The sequence below is a fragment of the Adiantum capillus-veneris genome, chromosome 28 (genome assembly GCF_014529385.1).
Source record: "Adiantum capillus-veneris isolate H3 chromosome 28, ASM1452938v2, whole genome shotgun sequence".
Taxonomy (NCBI): Eukaryota; Viridiplantae; Streptophyta; class Polypodiopsida; order Polypodiales; family Pteridaceae; genus Adiantum; species Adiantum capillus-veneris.
In genome coordinates, this window is record NC_140958.1 from 89,514,864 (window position 1) to 89,537,254 (window position 22,391).

Consider the following 22,391-nt stretch of genomic DNA (forward strand, 5'->3'; position numbering starts at 1 on the left):
ACCATGCTCCGGTAGAAATTTCGGTAGAGTTTCCTTCGTTTTAACATAAACTTTTCAAAAAAAACCATATGTATACGCCTCCTACATGATATCCATGTAGGATCTCACATGAGATTGAAGGCCAATGAAAGAAATGAAATGAACTTTGTGCAAAACCATAACCATAACGAACTTTGTGCAAAACCATAACCGGCCATAACCATATTGATCAAAACCATCATGCACATAATCATAACCATAAACAAAACAATAACCATAAGCATAACCATAAAGTTAAACATAACCATAAATAAAACAATAACCATAACCATGTCTATACAAGAATAATAACCATAACCATGTCTATACAATGACAATAACCATAACCATAAGGAAAACAATAACCATAACCATGTCTGAACAATAACCATAACCATATATGTCTATACAAAAAAGAGACACAGAAGTGTGTCTGTGTCTCACAAAACATATATATAAAATCCACTGATGACTAGGCATCACAACCTGCACATAGGACAAGTCACAAAATTAGTATTGATATTACTTCACATATACTTATTTAATTAAATCAACTCACACATATTAACGTCTCACCTCAATCGATCAGCGAGACTCTAAGGCCTCCCAGTCTACAGGATCTCCTGAAGCATCAAGATCATTCAATACTTCATAGATACCTCTGTGATATCCATCTTTCTCCTCCTAGTGTGTCGGGGCTTGATGCATTGCAAGATTCTACATTTATACAAAAATCAAAGTAATAATAATACATGATTCATCACGTTTAAAAAAACGCCATAGCTAGGATTGGATTGGAAACTCACAAACTCATAGCAAAAGGTGTCGAAGCCTCCGCTGCCAAGATGAGATGTCCCCCTGGTCATCTGTCGTATCTACACGGCCTAACACTATTGTCTGAACCGCGTGTCCGATGTCCGCTCATCCTCCCTGATCTGCTGCAACGTCTAGTGTGGGATGCCCGAAGGACTCGACGAGCCCGTCCTGAAAGCCTGCTGAGCTGCATCTCGTTGATGTTTCACGGTGTCCCATGCAACACCCTTGATCCACCTCCTCGAAAGATCCTTTGAACCCGGAGCAGGCTGATACTCTCTCATGATGGTCTCCACTATATAATTGATTTTATCACGATCCTGCTCAGGCCAAGGCGTCAGAATTGTTAGGAAATAAGACGTAGCTAAATAGATAATTGAGTAGATTACTTAATGGAGAGAGACAGATTTACATACACGAGATTATAGAGTAGAGAGAGAGAGAGAGAGTACACACGATATACGTGGTTCACCCAGTGTGGGCTACGTCCACGGGAAAGCAGCCACTCAATGGCTTTAGTACTTCAAAACAAGAAGTAGTTTACAAAGGGATTATACCCTTAATGGAGCTCCCGCCTTGCTTCACTCTCACCACCTCACACTCACCTTGTTGCATCAACTTCACACTATAAAATGTGTGTAGAAATGGCCTCCTTTTATAGGCCAAAAGGGCTGCCCTCTCTAATGAGAGATAGCCATGTGTAGCCGCCCTTGTGCGAATAAGTCCAAATCGGACCCTCCAATCCGCCCATGTGTGGCTGCCCTTGAGAAGTCAAGTCCGCTTTTGAATTCGGCCACCGGCCACCGGCCATTGACTTCCGACCACAGGCCACCGGCCATTGACTTCCGACCACAGGCCATCGGCCATTGACTACTGGCCACCGGCTAACCGATCGGTTGTTTTCCGACCACTTTCCGGCCGCCGTCCGGCCATAATATTCCGGCGAAAAAAGTCTCGGGGACCTCCGCCCCCGAGGCCTTTAAAGTTGCCCCTGATTCTTGTCCGTGAAAATTTTGGTTTCCGATGAGTGATTTTCCTTCACGCACGATGGCTTCTCCTCATAATGGGGGCCTTACAAATGTATACTTTTACCACAGAAAATTACAAGGGTAAATCAGGCTCCATACTTAACAATCTCCCACTTGGAGACTGATCTCCAAACCAAACCTGTGACTGCTTTCTATTCTGGCTTCTTATCCTTGAATGCCGATTGAAGATGAGCAAAAGCTCAACTTCTCCTTGTTGACCACCTTTGTAAACATGTCTGCAGGATTTTCACTTGTATGCACCTTTCTTAGCTTTAGTTGTCCCTCTTCCAAAAGAGTGCGTATGAAGTGATATCTCACCTCAATGTGCTTTGTCCTTGAATGAAAGGCCGAGTTCTTCGCAAGATGGATAGCGCTTTGGCTATCACTGTACAAGACACAATTGTCTTGTTTGAATCCAAGCTCTTCTAAGAATCTGTGAAGCCACAGAATTTCTTTGCTTGCCTCCGTCATTGCTACATACTCTGCTTCCGTGGTAGAAAGTGAAACCACTTTCTGCAGCTTTGAAGCCCAGCTTACTGCTGTGCCTCCAACCGTGAACACATAGCCAGTAGTGCTCCTTCGAGTATCTTTGTCACCTGCCATATCTGCATCAGCATACCCTTCTAGAAAAATATCAGTTCCTCCAAAATACAAAGCATTTGTTGTTGTCCCTTTTAGATACCTAAGTATCCACTTCACAGCTTGCCAATGCTCTTTACCTGGGTTGTCCATGAACCTACTCACAACTCCCACTGCATGTGCAATGTTTGGCCTTGTCCAGACCATAGAATACATTAGAGAACCTACCGCTGCAGCATATGGAACTTTAGACATATAGGCTATCTCCTCTTGTGTCTTTGGACACATATCCTTCGTTAGTTTAAAATGACCAGCCAAAGGTGTAGAAACTGGTTTTGCATTTTGCATTGCAAACCTTTCTAGTACCTTCTTGATGTAATCTTCTTGAGATAGCTTTATTGTCTTCTTCGTCCTGTCCCTTGATATTTTCATACCAAGTATCCTCTTTGCAGCACCTAAATCTTTCATTGAAAAAGATTTGGACAGCTCCTCTTTTAGGTCTTTGATGTCCTGCATGTTAGCACTTGCAATCAACATGTCGTCAACATACAACATTAGGATGATGAATTTCCCATCTCCCAAATTCTTCGTGTAGACGCAGTGATCCGAGTTGCATCTTGTGAATCCATGATCCAACATCCATCGATCAAACTTCAAGTACCATTGTCTTGATGCTTGCTTTAAACCATACAAGCTCTTCTTTAATCTGCAAACCATTTTCTCCTTACCTTTTACTTCATACCCCTTTCGTTGAAGCATGTAGATTTCCTCCTCTAAGTCACCGTGAGGGAATGCCGTATTTACATCCATTTGCTCGAGATTTAGATCATGAGCAGCCACAAGGCTTAAGACAAGCTTAATTGAGTTCATTTTTACAACAGGAGAAAATATTTCATTGAAGTCAATACCTTTCTTTTGAGAAAAACCTTTTACCACAAGCCTAAACTTGTACCTTTTCTTCCCACCTTCTTCTTCCTTTAGCTTGTACACCCATTTGTTTTGAAGTGCCCGCTTACCTTTAGGCAACTCAACCAACTCCCATGTTTGGTTGCGATGTAGTGAGTCCATCTCCACTTGCATGCTCTTCGTCCATTCTTCTTTGGATTCATGTTGCATAGCTTCTTCATATGATTCGGGCTCTCCAGAATTGGAGATCAAGAGATGGTTGAAGGAAGGAACAAACCTTTCTGGAGGTCTACTTGCTCTTGTAGATCTTCGGGGAATAGGTTGAGGCTCCTCATTTGGTTGACGTTGTTGCACATTGTCACCGTTTGCAGTCCTTGATTCTTCACCGTCCTCAAGCTCCATGTACTCATCACCTGTTTCTTTTGTTTGTTTTCCTTCCAAGTAATCTTTGTACATATTTTGTTCGTTAAAAATTACATCCCTACTCCTTAAGATTTTACCATCTTCAGGATTCCATAGGCGATACCCAAAGTCTCCTTCTCCATAGCCAATGAAGAAACACTTTTTGGACTTTGCATCTAACTTTGATCTTAGGCTTCTATCTATGTGCATGAAAGCCTCACACCCAAACACTTTGAGAAATGCATAATTCACCGGTTTACCTGTCCATGCCTCTTCTGGAACTCCCCCATCCAATGCCGTTGAGGGTGACCGATTGATTAAGTACACAGACGTACTTACAGCTTCCGCCCAAAGCTCAAGCGATAGGCCTGCATATAGCCGCATGCTTCGTGCTCGTTCCATGATTGTCCTGTTCATCCTTTCCGAAATCCCATTTTGTTGAGGTGTCCTTGGGGTTGTCCTTTGCCTCCGAATGCCATTGCTAGCACAAAAGCTTTCAAAAGCTTGGCTGCAATATTCGCCTCCATTGTCGGATCTGAGGCATTTAACCTTGGTACCTGTTTCATTCTCCACAAAGGCTTTCCACCTTTGAAATATGGAAAATACATCGGATTTATTCTTCATGACATAAACCCATGTTTTTCTAGTCGCATCGTCTATGAATGTTACATAGTACAATGAGCCACCAAGTGATGGTGTACTTGCAGGACCCCAAACATCAGAATGAACCAACTCAAGTTTTTTATTTTTTCTTTCATTTCCTGATTTTTGAAATTTTACCCTCTTTTGTTTACCATAAACACAATCTTCACAGAACTCTAAGTCCACTTCTTTCAAACCTGGTAGAAGCTTCTTTGTTTGAAGGATTTGCATTCCTTTGGCACTCATATGCCCAAGTCGGTAGTGCCACACCGCACTGTCAACTTTTGTAGTTGCTGCACAAGCTGAAGGTTGCGTGCTAACAGTACACAAGTAAAGTGTACCGACTTTTTCACCCTTGGCAACCACCAAAGATCCCTTTGAGATCTTCCACCGTTTGTTTCCGAATGCAATGTTGTGACCTTCATCGTCCAATTGTCCTGTAGAGATCAAATTTTTGCGAAGAGACGGAACATGCCTAACATCTTTAAGCTTCCATTCATTTCCGTTAGCAGTTTTGACAGAAACTGTACCTTTGCCGACAATCTCACAAGCTTCATCATCTCCCAAGTATACATACCCAAAATTACCTTTGGTGTAGTCTTGGAAATGTTGCTTGTGTGGTGTCGCATGGAATGAAGCCCCGGAATCTACTATCCAGGAATTAGACACATTCTCTAATGAGAGAATTAGAGCATCTTGCTCTACTTTACCTGCCACATTGGCCTCCGATGTTGGCTTGTTGTCTTGAGACTCTGTCTCCTTCTTCTTCTTGGACCAGCAATCCTTCTTGACGTGGCCCTTCTTGCCGCAGTTCCAACATTCAAGAACTGACTTTGTGCGTGACTTGCTCCGCCTTGAGCGATCACGACCCTTTTGGTTTTTGAACCTCTCCTTAAGTCTTCCTCTTGTTTCCACTGATAGTGCAGCACTTGATGATTCTCCTGTGCTTCTCCTTCGCATTTCCTCGCTTAGAAGAACACCCACAACATCATCAAACTTAAGAGTATTTGTGCCAGAGATAGAATTACTTACAGCCATCACAAGGCTGTCCCAACTATCCGGTAGAGATGATAGTATAAGGAGAGCTCGCACTTCGTCATCGAAATTGATTTTCACTGATTGAAGTTGACTTATGTTTGTGTTAAAGTCATTTATGTGTTCTGCAACTGAACCATTCTCTCCCATCTTTAGATTGAACAAGCGCTTCATAAGAAATACCTTATTGGATGCCGATGGTTTCTCGTAGAAGTCGTCAAGTGACTTCATCAAGTCCTCCGTGGTCTTCATCTCCGAAACATTGAAGGCCACCGTTGACGCCAAGCTTAACCGGATTGTTCCCAGTGCCTTTCGATCAAGGACAATCCATGCTTCATCTGCCATTGTTGCGGGCTTCTTCGCAAGACCGCCTAGTGGCAAATAGAGGTCCTTCTGGTAGAGATAGTCTTCAATCTGCATCTTCCAATGTTGGTAGTTTTTGCCGTTGAACTTCTCAATCTTGAGCTTCCCTTCCTCCGCCATAACTCCCACTCAATTCAAGGAATCCTTTCCTTGAGATAATTTAGCTACGAGCTAACCTTGCTCTGATACCAGTTGTTAGGAAATAAAACGTAGCTAAATAGATAATTGAGTAGATTACTTAATGGAGAGAGACAGATTTACATACACGAGATTATAGAGTAGAGAGAGAAAGAGAGAGTACACACGATATACGTGGTTCACCCAATGTGGGCTACGTCCACGGGAAAGCAGCCACTCAATGGCTTTAGTACTTCAAAACAAAAAGTAGTTTACAAAGGGATTATACCCTTAATGGAGCTCCCGCCTTGCTTCACTCTCAACACCTCACACTCACCTTGTTGCATCAACTTCACACTATAAAATGTGTGTAGAAATGGCCTCCTTTTATAGGCCAAAAGGGTTGCCCTCTCTAATGAGAGATAGCCATGTGTAGCCGCCCTTGTGCGAATAAGTCCAAATCGGACCCTCCAATCCGCCCATGTGTGGCTGCCCTTGAGAAGTCAAGTCCGCTTTTGAATTTGGCCACCGGCCACCGGCCATTGACTTCCGACCACAGGCCACCGGCCATTGACTTCCGACCACCGGCCATCGGCCATTGACTACCGGCCACCGGCTAACCGACCGGTTGTTTTCCGACCACTTTTCGGCCGCCGGCCATAATATTCCGGCGAAAAGGAATATTCTGGCGAAAAAAGTCTCGGGGGCCTCCGCCCCCGAGGCCTTTAAAGTTGCCCCTGATTCTTGTCCGTGAAAATTTTGGTTTCCGATGAGTGATTTTCCTTCACGCACGATGGCTTCTCCTCATAATGGGGGCCTTACAAATGTACGCTTTTACCACAGAAAATTACAAGGGTAAATCAAGCTCCATACTTAACAAGAATGTTGGTCGAAAACTGCAGCTCCGCGAGCTGGTGAATCTGCTATCTCATCTCAGTCCCGACTCTATCCATGTCAACAGAACCATCTACCCGTACAGTATAGAGCTTGGAGGCACTAGGATCGTGTGCCCCCCAAGGTCTCTGAGGTGTGCTAAGAGGTGTGTCGAGAGGTGTGCCTAGGTAGGACGGGGGTCGTGAGCGAGGAGGGGTCGAACCATCTGTGAACCCTCCTCCACAGCAACCACCACCTCCACCTGACGATCGCCGAGATTGGCGAGTGCACCTGTGTTGCGAAGATGAGGACGTACCCGCCTCTGCCGCACCCCTAGGTGTCGAAGCGACCGTGGTGGGAGACCTCGCAGGCGTCGTACCCGTAGGCGTCCCCCCCCATAGGCGTCCCCCCCATAGGTGTCCCCTCCATAGGCGTCGGACCCTCGGGTGTGAAGCCCGGAGGTGTAGTACCCGTGCCTCTGGCTACCCAGTAATGAGACGCCTCTGCCATCTGACTGGGTGTCATCCGTGTGACAAAGCCCATAAATGCATCTGCACTCATAGAAGCGGGATCTGGAAACTGGTCTGCCATACTAAAGTTCTGCACAACGAAAGTAAAAGAAAGCGTCAGAACACCTTTGTTTAAATTAACTTTAAGCTTAATTTTAATTCAACGTCTTCACACAAACACTTATAGGCCTAGGCCTCGACGAGTGAGGAATCATCGATAAAATCTTGCACCGTATCATCCTCTATCTCTAATTGTAGACATAACTCTGCCCCAACTCGTTCTGATAGATTGTCTGCATCCATTGCATCTTCATCTACAAGTGTCATATCTGCCTCGTCTGCGTCATCCCTCATGTATTTTTCAACTTCCTCTACCATACCTTCGTCCATCTCATCTAATGTCACAGTAGTATCTGCGTCGTCTGACCGACTTTCCTCCAGGAGCTCTTGCCCTTCAAATACTTGTTTATTTCTTGGAGCAACCTGAACCACAAACCACCATTGTCGCTCTCGAGGGTCCGATACAAAGACCACTTGCTCGCAATGTTCGGGGAGAGCAAATGTGTCGCTCGCATCTGTCCAAACCTTTGTAGAATCTATTTGCACAAGCTTGTTTCCATCTCTGCGTACCGTTGCATTGCGATCAGAAGTAATCACCTTGAACCACTTCACATCCAACAAAAACATCTCAAACCGCCTGAAGCTGACTTTCAGGATATCTGACACCAGACCACAGTAATCCAGGTTGCTAGTGCTCTCATTCGTGTCTCTGGCACTGGCCCTGCACTTTTGCATGAAACTAACCATTACCCCACTGTCAAACGTGTTTCTTCTGCTGTCAATTTGTTGTGTTCTGAAATGCTTTCCATTCGACCACAGTGCCATGTACATATGATACCTCCAGTCACATCCAATAGCCAGCTCTTCCTCTTCTAGAGATATGGGTTCTCCAATCTGTCGAGCTGCTCTCACTGTCTTGTCCAACCATGCCATTGTAGGGAATTCAGGTAGAGGAGCGAGATAGTCTAGCAAGGGTAAGCCTCTAGTCATTCGGCTTCGCCTGAAATCAGCTCCCTATTGCGTCTCTCTTTCTCTTCTTCGTACCTTTCAAGCCATTTTTGCATCGGCTCTGAATTTAGTATACAGAACTTCATGATCTTTTCTCGCATGGCGTCGTTCATTTTCTTCGGCACCCCTTGCCCTTGCGGCTCCTCTCCCACCAGTCTTGCATCCTCCTCATCGCTCCACAGTCGAGGCATTTCTGGGTCAGAAACGGATAGAAATTTGGTCGTCAAGACAAGAGACTCTTCCACCAGCCATCCTTCTTCTATGCTCCCCTCTGGACGCACTTTTTGGCGAACAAAACCCTTAAGTGTTTTCATGAACCGCTCTAGAAAGAACATCCAACAGTTGTGGACTGTACCTGCCACTGCAACCTCATCTACTACATGGACGAGCAAGTGCATTTGGATAGTTAGGCAGCTCGTGGGTAGATACTTCTCAATCATGCAAACTGCCTCAATGGAGTTAGCCCTTGCGACTACAATAGATTCCTCTCGTATCTCCTTGGAAGAGATCCACCGCACTAGCTCTGAAATCTTGTATATGCAGGTCCGCACTTCATCCGTTAAACACCCTTGATCATAATTGGAAGAATGAAGTGTAAGAACTTATGCCAGTCGTGCGATTTCAGTCCTGACAGTTGATCGTCACGTGTGAATGCTGTCTTGAGACATCGCATATATCCTGTTGGCGTCCTGAACTCTGAAATCACCCTTTTAACTTATCGCTCCTCGCTTTTTAGCAATACCCATGGCGCTCTTGGAAGCTGTGTTTGGCCAGCTGCATTGGTGTAAGGCCACAGCTCTGGCATCTTTCCAACTGACTACAAATCATCTCGTGAAGCTCGATTGTCTTTCATTCCCATGATTGTCTTCCAGAGGAGCTCTCCCACATTCTTGAATATATGCATTGGATCTAGCAAATGGTTAATTAGTAGATTACCCCAGTACGGCAACGTATGGAGAATGGAAAAACGTTTCATTCCTGGAACAGGTTGCCCCTCATGTTGCTCCCATCGGCGACGCCACTCTTGTACATGCATAGGACGACATTCGATGCGACCAAGCTGACCTTCGCGCAAGTGATGGCCATCTGGAAGATAACGGTGGTGGCCTTGATAAATTGTCTTTCGAAGAGAGACAGAATAGCGCACATCCAAAGACGGCCCGCAAATTGGACATGCATTGTATTCCAAAGTTGTAAGCCCTGCATATATTAAAGCATGATTCAGACCAAGGCAAAGTGCTTGCGGATAGCGAGAATTTCGTAAATCAAGAACCATTACTAGAAGCTTCTCTGTATCCTGGCCAATCATGCATAGTCCACATAAGAAGTCCATGGATCCTTGCATGTTGTTGTCCTACTGGTTCAACCGCATCTTCTATGTTGATCCCATGCCATAACTCCTGGAGCTCGTCAACTAGTGGAGCTAGATAAACATCCATGTTTTTTGCCTTGAACTTACCAGGGACAATCAAGCTTAATATCAAATGACCCTTCTTGATGGCAAGCCACAGGGGGAGGTTGTAATTGATAAGGCACATAGGCCAAGTGCTCCATGACGAACTTCTCAAGCCAAATGGATTGACTCCATCCATTGCCATGCCCAGACGCAAATTGTGTGGTTCACTCTTAAAATGTGGCCAAGTATCTTCAATGTGCCTCCAAGCCTTTGAATCAGCAGGCATGCAATATTTTCCTCAATATTAGTTGATGACGTTGCCATCTACAATGATTACGAATGTTGTTTTAATATATATACTCCTCACAATGTATACTACCTCGCATTCTCTAGTCTTGCCCGATCTCCGTACACCTCGGTCTAGAGGTGTACGAAGATCAGGACCACCGGGTCAAAATCTCGTCTTTATTGGTCAAATCCTATATGGGTAGACACATACGTGCACTCCCAGGTGTACATGGCAATGCATGTAGCGGGCAAACCCCCTTTGCCTCTTTTAGTTCCATAGTTTCTTCTAGAGGGAGAGAGAGAGAGAGAGAGAGAGAGAGAGAGAGAGAGAGATAGAGAGAGTTTCTGTCCTTTTCACACAATTGGTCAGCCAACCTAACTCTTTCACATCGACTTTCTCTATCGACTATCTATCTCTCTCTCTCTACCTTTGTAGCTATCTCTAGTTAATTCTCTCTCTCTCTCTCTCTCTCTCTCTCTCTCTCTCTATATATATATATATATATATATATATATATATATATATCACTCTGTATCTCTCTATTTCTCTCTCTCTCTACGTACCCTATCTCTCGTTCTTTCTCTCTCGATCTCTCTTTCTCTATCTCTCTCGATCTCGCTCTCCCTATCTCTCTTTCTCTTTCTCTCTCACTCTCTCTATTTAATTTCCTCTCTCTCTCTCTCTCTCTCTCTCTCTCTCTCTTCTCTATCTACGTACCCTATCTCTTGATCTCTCTCTCTTGCTATCTCTCTTTCTCTTTCTCTCGTTCTCGCTCTCTATTTTTCTCTCTCTCTCTCTCTCTCTCTCTCTCTCTCTCTCTCTCTCTCTCTCTCTCTCTCTCTCTCTCTCTCTCTCTCTCTCTCTAATTTATACGAACATCTCTCTCTCTCCCTCTCTACCACAGCAGAGCTCGTCGCTTTACACCAGAGGCATACTGATCGAACGAGCGATTGAGCTAGGGAGATCCAGACGCCCACGACTGCGGAGGACTACACAACATCGACAGAGGCTGCATTAGAGGATCCAAGTCACTTTGGCTCAACATGCACAACGCCCGCTCAGACTATTGACCATGGAGGAGATTGATGAGATCCGCCAGCGACCGATGTTGGATCTCCTATGATCTACCTATCCCAGCTAGCTGTTTTAGCTGCTTAGTCCACACCCAGCAGTTTAGGATTCCATAATATTTTATTTTGTCATCTTGTTACTCTGACTTTGTATCAGATCCACCACATTGTAACTTTCTGGTCTCATAGGTCACTTTGGCCTTTTGAAGATGTTAATATAACATTTCATTTCATTTCTCTCTTTAATTTCTCTTTCTTTAATTTTAATTTCCTACGCATGCATTCTCTCTCTCTCTCTCTCTCTCTCTCTCTCTCTCTCTCTCTCTCTCTCTCTCTCTCTCTCTCTCTCTTTTTAATTTTAATTTTAATTTCCTACGCATACATCTCTCTCTCTCTCTCTCTCTCTCTCTCTCTCTCTCTCTCTCTCTCTCTCTCTCTCTCTAGTTTCTTACACACACACACACACATTTCTCTCTCTCTCTCTCTCTCTCTCTCTCTCTCTCTCTCTCTCTTTGATTACCTACACACGCACACACATTTCTCTCTCTCTCTCTCTCTCTCTCTCTCTCTCTCTCTCTCTCTCTCTCTCTCTCTCTCTCTTTCCTACACACACACACACACACACAATGTAGAGAGAGAGAGGGGTTGGGGGGGGGGGGGGGGGGGGGGGGGGGGGGGGGGGGGGCAGAGAGAGTTTCATAATACCTGCGCAGCAGATTTCGGCCAAGAGATCTGAGCGGGTCGCAGGCGAAAATGGCCGCTTGCGCGCGGGTTTCCCTATTCCCCCCCCCAATTTTTGCATCGAAATCTGCGTCGATATACTCGTGGTAATATCCGTCGATATACGCGTGGAAAAGTATTCCTTGCCACACATATTTCCACGCGCATATCAACGGATATTTCGACACATATATCAACGGATTGCAAGTACGTCGATAAACGCGTGGAAAGGTATGGCCGTCGATATATACTGCGTCGATATCTTGATGTTATGTTGTAGTGTATCCATCTCCCAACTAAGGCAAAAAGCTACTGCTGACAAGCACAAAAGGGCCTTAACGTTCAAAGAAAATGATTGGGTCTTACTTAAGTTTCCTAAGGCTCGATTGAGGCAAACGACGGGCAAAAATCCTACGGGCCATCAAAAGTATTATGCTAAACTAGCAAAAAAATACTATGGTCCTTTTCAAATTTTGAAGCCAATCAATGAGGTAGCTTATCAACTCAAGTTACCTAACCTTTGGCTCATACACAATGCTTTTCATGTGAGCCTACTCAAGCCCTACAAAGGAGAGCCTCCAAATGAACCAATTATTGAAGACCCTCCCGAAATCAAAGATCAAGAAGAGGTACTACAACCCGAAGCTATCCTTCGGCATGAAGACAAGGTACTACGACATGGTAAGATTATCCGACGGTATCTTATTAAGTTCAAAAAATATCCTTTTGAAGATGTTAGATGGATGCAAGGAATCCAGCTTAAGGATAGTGAACCTTGTCAATGCTTACAATGCTACATTAGAGTAACCAAATGTACATGTTTCTTTTAAATTATTAATTTTTTTGTCTTATAAGACTAATTCTCTCTTTATTGTGCACAAATTTAAGCAGTATGCATACTAAGAATCATGTTTGGGATGACGACGTCTCTCAAACACCATGTAGAATTTGTCACTCTACTTGGGAGGATGAAATGGACTAAAGAGCAGACATGCTTGCGGCAGCTATGTCTCCCAAGCACCAAATGGATTAGCCATCCATCTTGGAATGATGTCGTAGGGTAAAAAGGGATCCTCTACCCGCTAAGACAAATTGACTAATGACTATGACTTTATCTCTTTTACCTCATAGTCGAGGACGACTATGATTTCAAGAGAGAGGTAATGTCATTAAATATCTAATATCTAACCAACCCAAATGATTCTCTCATATTAAATCGATCATTTAATATGGGATAATAAACGGGAACAAGGGTTAGAATATAGACATGTGCTTACGGATCTATCTCAACACGGGGCCAATGGTAAAGGGGCCCAAATGAGAGATGGTATGTCAAAGAGCAAGGTTAACTAATGAAGCTTAGAATACCTTAGGGTTAGCTTCATTAAAGACCTCCAATGGTTAGTGTTAAAAGTCCTTTTGACCTTAAGCAAGCTAGGGTTGTGCTTGAGGTGGGAACCCGACCTAAACTTAGGCAAGCTAGGGTTGTGCTTGAGGTGGGAACCCGACCTAAACTTAGGCAAGCCAGGGTTGTGCTTGAGGTGGGAACTCCACCAAGGTGCTTGTCATGCTTGAAGACAAGGTACTACGACATGGTAAGATTATCCGACGGTATCTTATTAAGTTCAAAAAATATCCTTTTGAAGATGTTAGATGGATGCAAGGAATCCAGCTTAAGGATAGTGAACCTTGTCAATGCTTACAATGCTACATTAGAGTAACCAAATGTACATGTTTCTTTTAAATTATTAATTTTTTTGTCTTATAAGACTAATTCTCTCTTTATTGTGCACAAATTTAAGCAGTATGCATACTAAGAATCATGTTTGGGATGACGACGTCTCTCAAACACCATGTAGAATTTGTCACTCTACTTGGGAGGATGAAATGGACTAAAGAGCAGACATGCTTGCGGCAGCTATGTCTCCCAAGCACCAAATGGATTAGCCATCCATCTTGGAATGATGTCGTAGGGTAAAAAGGGATCCTCTACCCGCTAAGACAAATTGACTAATGACTATGACTTTATCTCTTTTACCTCATAGTCGAGGACGACTATGATTTCAAGAGAGAGGTAATGTCATTAAATATCTAATATCTAACCAACCCAAATGATTCTCTCATATTAAATCGATCATTTAATATGGGATAATAAACGGGAACAAGGGTTAGAATATAGACATGTGCTTACGGATCTATCTCAACACGGGGCCAATGGTAAAGGGGCCCAAATGAGAGATGGTATGTCAAAGAGCAAGGTTAACTAATGAAGCTTAGAATACCTTAGGGTTAGCTTCATTAAAGACCTCCAATGGTTAGTGTTAAAAGTCCTTTTGACCTTAAGCAAGCTAGGGTTGTGCTTGAGGTGGGAACCCGACCTAAACTTAGGCAAGCTAGGGTTGTGCTTGAGGTGGGAACCCGACCTAAACTTAGGCAAGCCAGGGTTGTGCTTGAGGTGGGAACTCCACCAAGGTGCTTGTCATGCTTGATGACTAAGGTACTTGAGGTACTTGTCACATTTAATGCAGAAGTTGCTTGAGAAGCTTCCTATGCATGGGTGGGTAAGATGCTTGAGTCAAAAAGAGAACCTACTCACTTAATGAAGAAGTTGCTTGAGAAACTTCCTATGCATAAAAATCTCAAAGTTAGGGGAATTCTACAAGAGCACATGGGACACATGTCAGACCCTCACTAAGCTTAACCACATGGTGTGCTTGAATGCTATTGACTGGGCTAAAGAGGGGTCCATTGAGCTTCTACTTCCATCTAACAAATATCTAGATATTTTCAAGCTCTCTCTCTCTAAGGGGTAATGAGGACACTTGTCAAAAGACTACCCATGTACTTGATTGCATGCTACATGTGATTGGCTAGGGGAGAGGGATCCAATGAGCTTGTAGCATGTGGAAAAGTCTCCACTCGCCCAAAGCAAGGAGGGGGGGTGCTAGGGGGATATACACCATCACACGCACTCATTTGAGACACCATTCTCTCTTGGTGAAAGTTGAGGAACACCACCTCCTTCTCCAAGCTTGTGAGAGTGAAAGCCTACACCAACACTCTTGGCTATGGAATGCAAAATCCAACCAAGATCCATGATTCAATGCTTAAGCTTGCCATCTTCTCCATCTCCATTACTATGCTATTATGTATGCTACCAAGAAGAGTAACGATAAGTGAGGAACTACTTATTTCTCCTATGGAATGTTTCTTCTTCCTCTTCCCTATCCTCATTCCCCGCTAGCTCTCTCCACCTTCTAAGGTGTTTGAGGCCTTGGGATTGAGGCTTGGGATAGTTAATGCTTTCTTCAAGTTTATGTTATGTTTGTGATGCATGAGGCTTTCCATCTTCATTGCATTACCTAGGTCACAAGGAACACAAAGATTGTATTGTACCAAGTCTCTTTTGATGGGAGAAATTATAATACAAATGCCTATTGGAGGGGGTTGTCATGTTCTCTAAACTCTCTCTCTCTCTTGCAAAAGTATTGTTCATGCCAAGTTAACTAAGTACCATGTTTATGTTGCTACCATCAACTAAGCTCACCCGCTATGCTCACAAAGTAATCTCTTAAAAGTGCTTCACCTAATTTCCTAATTCAGCTACTTCCAAAGTTCATAGGAAATTTCCATTACAGTCCTTTGCTCAATTGTTGAGTCCATATATAAACCCTAATCCACCTTCCCCTTTCAGTCCCCTTGTGGATTCTTCTAATGGTGATTGAAAATTTTGTAATTATTGTGGGATAAGGTCCTTCCTGCATGCCAAATATTAGGCGAGATTAACCTTAGCTCAGATGTTGAGGGGACGTGTATCATTATTGGAAACAATGTAACTATTTGTATCGACATGTGGGTTGCGATTCTATAAAAGATAGGCGATGCCTGGACATGATGTAGAGTTTATATACGTTTGTTCGGATGTATGAAGATATATGCCATTAGTTCTTTCTTCTTTCTCCCATGTCTGTGTAATGTTCTCTTGGTCTTTTGTACCATACCTGTTGTATGATCTTGTTAAGTTTTGTGTTTAATGTCTCGACATGAAACATGGGTAACATCAACACATGTACTTGACCCGATCAATTTGCTAAGCTTCTTCTATCTCTTGACAACCATGTTGACTACTTTGATCACCTCCTTTCGATCTGGCTCCAAACCCAGCTCACATGTTGGATTCTTAAGAAGATCCACCAAGATCCTTTGTAGCTTCCAGTCCGCAACCTGTACAAATACTTCTACCTTCTCAAGATTAAGCCCCTTCTGCTCAATTGTAGATAATTCTCAAATCCTCTCAACAATTCTGGTGTAGAGAGTCCCTTGTTGCATATATTTGGTCCACTCAAACCAACTTTCTCATTTTTACTTTCTAGGGAGAGAAAATAAAAATAGTCAAAGGAATAAGAAACAAAGATGGCATAGATATTTATCATCCAATGATGAAGCAACATGTGTAAATGTCTTGTGTTGGTTCTGTAAGAGTAGATAGCACCTACAATTGCTACCCAAGAAAGAAGATTGTAGGGGAGGACATGATGATGGCTATGGCAAGACATATTTATGGCTAGCCAATGATGAATATTTGTGGCTTTGATCTCAAAATCTTATCACATTGTATCCCTTTCTAAAATTGATTCTTTCGGCTGCTTTGGATATGTAAGCCTAGGAAACATTCAACGACAATTGTATCCTTTCACGGTGGCTTAAGCCCTTGTGACCATCAACAACATCTGTGAAGGTTTGAGTCAAGGACTTCAAGATAAAGTATGATATCCTTGCAAAAAGGAATCAAGAAAATGATTGCTAAGTTACTTATATTTGCTATTTTTTATTTCTCCAATCAAGGAGATGAAAATATCATTGAGTACGATGGATTTTGATGCAAATGTAATACAAGCATGCTAGGTACTCTTATATGCTTTTTTTTTAATGACTCATAAATGCCTTGGAATGCATTTATTATTATAATTTTGATGTTAATATATATTTTTACTAGATTATTATTTTTAAATCTTACTCTTGAATCCATATGAAGAAGATCTTCTCTCTGACTGTTGATAAGAATACATGGAACTATAGTAGGTTATTTTTTATATTGGAAACACCTAGTTAGTTTCACATAAGTAGCATTGGAATACATAATATAAGCCGAGTAAACTTAGATCATCACTAGACTAGCTGCTGCTACAATAGCAATGTCACCACATTATCAAGGCAATCACTACAAGGTATGCATGATTGTAACCCGTCTTTGATGCTTTTATTCTATTTTGGTTTATGTCAAAGTGAGCACACCTCAAATTCTTCAAGTCGGGGAGGATGTAAAATCCTTGGCATTATGAGTAATATAAATAAATAAATAAATATTTTAGAGTAGTTTTGAGTTGGATTTTATTTTATTTTATTAATGTTTTTGTGCTTTTTAATGATCAATTTAATATCCTGGTAATGATAGATGTTAATAGTATTTAGGTGTTTTAGAGAAAAAGCCAATTTTGTGACAAAAATATAGAAAATTCAAGCTACTTTCACATAAAAGCATGATCTCATCATTTTTTGGAAGTTTTATGCTGGCTTCTGGATTTATTCCAAAATTCTCTTGGTAAGACCCACAATCTGTTAAAAGGCAGAAACTACAACCTAGAAAAATGATAAAATATAAATCAAGAACCATAATGGGAAAAGAATAATGATTACGAGAACATTAAATTGTGTCCCACAACACGAGATTCTGTATACTATAATAGTTTCATTCGAAATTCCTGTTTTGGTTAGAAAATATCCGCTTGTGGTATCAATTGAGTCATTTCAATTACATGGGTCTATAAATACTATAAAAATGGGTTGAGAGACAATGAAGCCACACTCTTTCTTCACGAGGCCTCCTCTTGTTAGAAAGGCTTGCAGAGGGTGCATGTATGCACTATGTAGAGCTTGTGACTTTCTCCATCATCTCCTCCCATCTCCTTAGCCTTCCTCAACTTCTACTATTTGTAGTGAAAGCCTTTACACATGATTTTATGCATGTAGCGCCATAAGAAAGGAAGAAGAAGACCTAAAAGCTATGCATGTTGTAGTTTTTCATCTCCACTGCCATAGCTTTTTTCATAGCTATCTATTATGTCTGTAGAGATGAATATCTTGCTTGCATACACTTTTTCTTTCATCTTCCATGCACAACTATGCATTTCGTTCACTCTCTTTCATGCTCGTAGAATATGATGGAGGGCAGCTATAGCAAACGGTTTTTCAAGATCCAACGCATGCAATTGGTATTAATATTTATCTTCACTCTTTTGCTATTATATTATGCCTCAATTGTGATTAAATGCAAATGCAAAATCTTGCTTAGTTAAGGTTTAAAAAAAATATTATAGTCATGTTTAATTTAAAACTTTGCTTATGTAGAAAATTTCACCTCTATTTATGTCATGAAAGCTGATTTCAACTTTCTAAAAGTATTTTCTATCTTAAATTGGCCACTTAAGTTTAGGAAATAAAAGAGAACAAGTGAAATTGACTAAAGTGCTTATAAACTTAGTTCTATCAAAGGCTTGGGACCAAAGGAAAGAAGTCTATAAAAGAGCCAGGATAACTGCTATTTAATTTATTCCAGTCAAAGGTTCCAAGAAAGGATAACTTTATCCCAAGCAACCTTGATCAAAGGTACAAGACAAAAGGGATTAATTACAACAATTATAGGTGTCTAAAAATTGAAACTAACTTTGAATTTTAAATCATCAAATTTAATTATTAGACTCTAAGCACGAAGTCTATGAAGCTCTAGGATAAAATTAAAACTTATCAGAGTCAGTCGAAATTTAACATGTCTAACTTTAACAAGTTTCGGGACCAGCTTCGTGGTACCTCCAAAAAGGACCGTGTTAAGGTTTTTCACAAGAGATGAACCTCCAAAGCCCCAGGATAGGTTTAACCTTTACAAGATCCCATCCTGGTTTAGCATGTTCTAAATTACTATGTAGACTCTAGTCTTGGTACGCTTCCTAGAGCCTATGGAGGATAGTGCAAAGGTCTTGCACATGAGCTAGTTAAATTAAAGGTAAGAGTATGATTTTTAATTAGGGGAAAGCAAAAGACTGAGGTTCAATCAACCCTCCCATTTTAAGAAAGTTGACTCTAGTTCTTCTCTGTTAAGTTTGGTTAGGCCACATGTCCAAAGTAGCTCACGTATGTGCTTAATGGGTAGTGGGGCAAGTGTGCATGCATGCTTTAGCCAAAGACAAGTCAAGGGAGAAGGGGGGAGGGGGAGAGTATTTCAAGAATATCAAGAGGGGGGGGACATGTGTAAGCTCGTGCATCTAGTTGCACTTTAAGCTTTCAATTACAATTGGTCCATGTAACTACTATCCAATTGGGGATTTTTGGCAAGTGTAGGAAGGGCAAAAAGTAGGGGTCTCGTGGGGATTTGGGGCCTTCTCTTTCTCTCATTTTTGTGTGCAAGTACTCTCTCTCTCTCTCTCTCGCTCTCTCACATGGGAGCTCAAGATATGATCTCCTTGCTCAAGCACTTGGTTATGGATGCAGATCCAAACAAGTAAATCCATGAAAGCTCTTCTTCTTCTTCTTCTTCTCTATTATTATAGCTGTGCTAAAAGCTTGCTCATAGAGTAAGCATACTAGAAAAGATTATCTTTTTGCTTAAAGAATACTTCTTTTCACCTTTGATCCCTACAGTTCTTCCTCCTCGTCGGGGTGTTTAGGGCTTGGGAAGAAGGGCTAAACCATGTGTAGATAATTGAATCATGAACCTTACCATCTTCATTGGTTCAAGGAAGATCCACAAAAGCACAAGCTTGTATCGTAATCAAAGATCTCATTGAGAGAATCATACCACAAAAGTCTTTTGGAGGGGGGACCGGCTCCAAGTGAATCCGATCCTCAACAAGTTGTCAATCTTAATGTGTTTTCTCTTCAAGGTATGTTTCATGATTTGGTGTTTACATGTGTGAAAGATGCAATGAAATCAGCCTTGTACTACCTACGGGTTTCCTCTAAAGAGTTATTTTAATGAAAAACGCTCTTTTCAATAATTAATTTCATTGTATTTGCATGAAAAATATAGATACACTGACAACTAAACCTTAATATATCCTAACTAATGGGTCAAAGACATTATACATTCACATAGGATGTGCATAGATTTGTTTAGTTTCTTACCATCTCATGTCAATTTTGTGATTCTGCACCAATTTTGAGATAATTCAAACATTGTTTATATGTATTCGTTTATGGTGAATTTGATAGAATGATTGCTTATTTTGAGTTTTATGTCAAATGAGATGTTATTTGATCGCTAGGAAATTTTGTAAGTTGTTAGAACTATCCATATATGAATAAGTTTGTTGATTCAAAATTTGACCCACGTGTCCATGTTGCATGCTCTGTTTCAACTTCTTTGACCCCATGCTTGAAGTGCATATGTAGTTCTCTTGTATTTGTAGCAAGATTCAACTTTGGACATTAAAGAGCATGCTGAATTTTATGAGGTTGTATCACAAGTCGTGATTATGCTTGCATTCTTATGTTCTTTTGCTTGTCTCACATTGCATGTGCTGATTTGAGGACTATTAGCTGACCATATGATTGTAAATGCATAGTATTGTATAAAAATTCATATATTCTTATGCACAACAATTTAGATAGATGATATAAGTTGTACTAATTCAGGATTAAGAACTTTATTACGTTCATGGTTTTTCAAAGATGGATTTTCTCTTACCAATTTATGTTGTGTACGCTCTCGAAGTGCTCTAACTACCTACTATGGTTATTTTGGGAGGATGTTTATGGTTATATGTGAAGATTATGGCTATATTTAAATATTATCATATTTTTGATGAGATCATAATAGTTTACCGACCTATGGTTTCCAAGTTTTGATAGAGATAACTATGGTTGGGTTGATATGCTACAAGTTGGAGATGATATACTATTGATTGGCTTGGATTGGTTGGTTAAAATGGTAAGCTTGTTATGTTGCAAGATTACCCATGATGGACTATTGTTGCAAGATTACACATGATAGACTACTACTAGTTGGCTAATATGGTTGACTTGAACTATATTCTAATTTACAAATGCAAAGCTATAAATTGATTTGATTGGTTCACAATATTTGTTTATCAACTTGTTAGTTGTTGCAAATAACATATTATGATTGGTTTGAATTAGAGGATATGGTTACTTAGTTATGCTACAAGATAAGGATGATATGTTGCTTGAGTTGAGTCCTAAAACACATGTTTTATGATTTAATGGTAGCTTTCCTCTTTGAGGTGGGTCCATGAATATCGGTCAAGACTGAGGCTCATGGAGGGAGGCGAAGTAGCCTCTTTTGTCAAGTCGGAATAGATGGTGAATTGGCTTGCTTTCAACCAAGTGAGATTCTCTTTGATCGTAGGGGAGCGAGTTGGATGGGTGGTCCAATTGATCCTTAAATGGTTTGGGGCTCCACTACACAAGTATAAACACTTTTGTATGCCTAGGATTTTGATTGTATTGAACAATTTTAATTTTTTTATTGGGATATACCCAAAAGATTGTATGACTCATATGGCGTCATCTTCTCATCATACTTGTGCCGTATTTTCTTTTCTTCCCTCTCTCATATCTCTACTCAAGGATAGCACTAGATACTTGGTATTCTTGAGTCAATTACTCAAAGTTAGTAATCTAAATAGCTTTGAGTGAGCATAGAGATCTTCTTCTAGTGGGTAGACTTGCAAGCCATAGAAAGCCTAAACTCTTGAAGTTGTTTTATTTTATTTATGGTTGTGAATATATTATGTTTGTATAGATCCCTATTAGCGGTATCTCTTGATATTGTAGAATAAGTCAGAAGTAGCAAGAGGAAGGATTGTGACAAGGGTAGCATTGTACAAGAGAGACACAACAGGGATTTTCAAGAGTACACATGAAAGGGAGAAAAGGTGTCGACAAGACAAAGAAAGATAAATAGAGGTGCGACAGAAGGGAATGGTGCATAAGAGAGACACAATAATGATGTCCATGAGTACATATGAAAGGAGAAAAGGGGTCTACAAGAGAAAGAGAGATAATGGATTATGGTGCTAGTATATGTAAAGTTTTCACACCATATTTGCACAGTTGAGATTTGCCTCCCTTACCTTCAACTATGTTGCATCACCGAGGGGGCCAATACTTCCTCGCCCCAACTCATTGGTCGAGGCAACAAAAGAGCAACCCAAATGGAAGCGATTATAAAACAAAGCCATTCAAGTGAGGAAAGGTCAGATGTTATATTGTAGCATTACATAGAAAGTCCTTTGACAATGGTTAGATAGCCTTGGACAACAAACTCAAAGAGAAATGGATGTTCTTCTTTGCATAATATGGAAAGAAATATCTGGAAAGCGTCCAAATAGTGCAAGTAAATATTTGGTGCGTACCAAGGTGTTGTTCCAATTTTGTGTCTCACAAAGATTAATGTTGGCAAATCACACCATGGGGTCAATTGAAGGTAAACTCCCTAGTTCACCCTCAATTGATTCCTATTTGTTCCTAAGTTAATCTCAAGAGTTG

At 41.3% G+C, this 22,391-nt stretch overlaps 1 protein-coding gene across 1 annotated transcript; it reads right to left on the bottom strand.

The window, feature by feature from the left end:
* Positions 1-659: 659 nt before the first annotated feature.
* LOC147420861 (uncharacterized) lies at positions 660-7,500 on the bottom strand. The gene is made up of 4 exons (XM_086504591.1): positions 7,465-7,500; positions 7,247-7,376; positions 825-855; positions 660-735 (listed from the first exon to the last, which is right to left on the bottom strand). Exons 1-4 carry the CDS (start codon positions 7,498-7,500, stop codon positions 660-662), a joined length of 273 nt encoding a protein of 90 aa, XP_086360717.1.
* Positions 7,501-22,391: the final 14,891 nt, after the last annotated feature.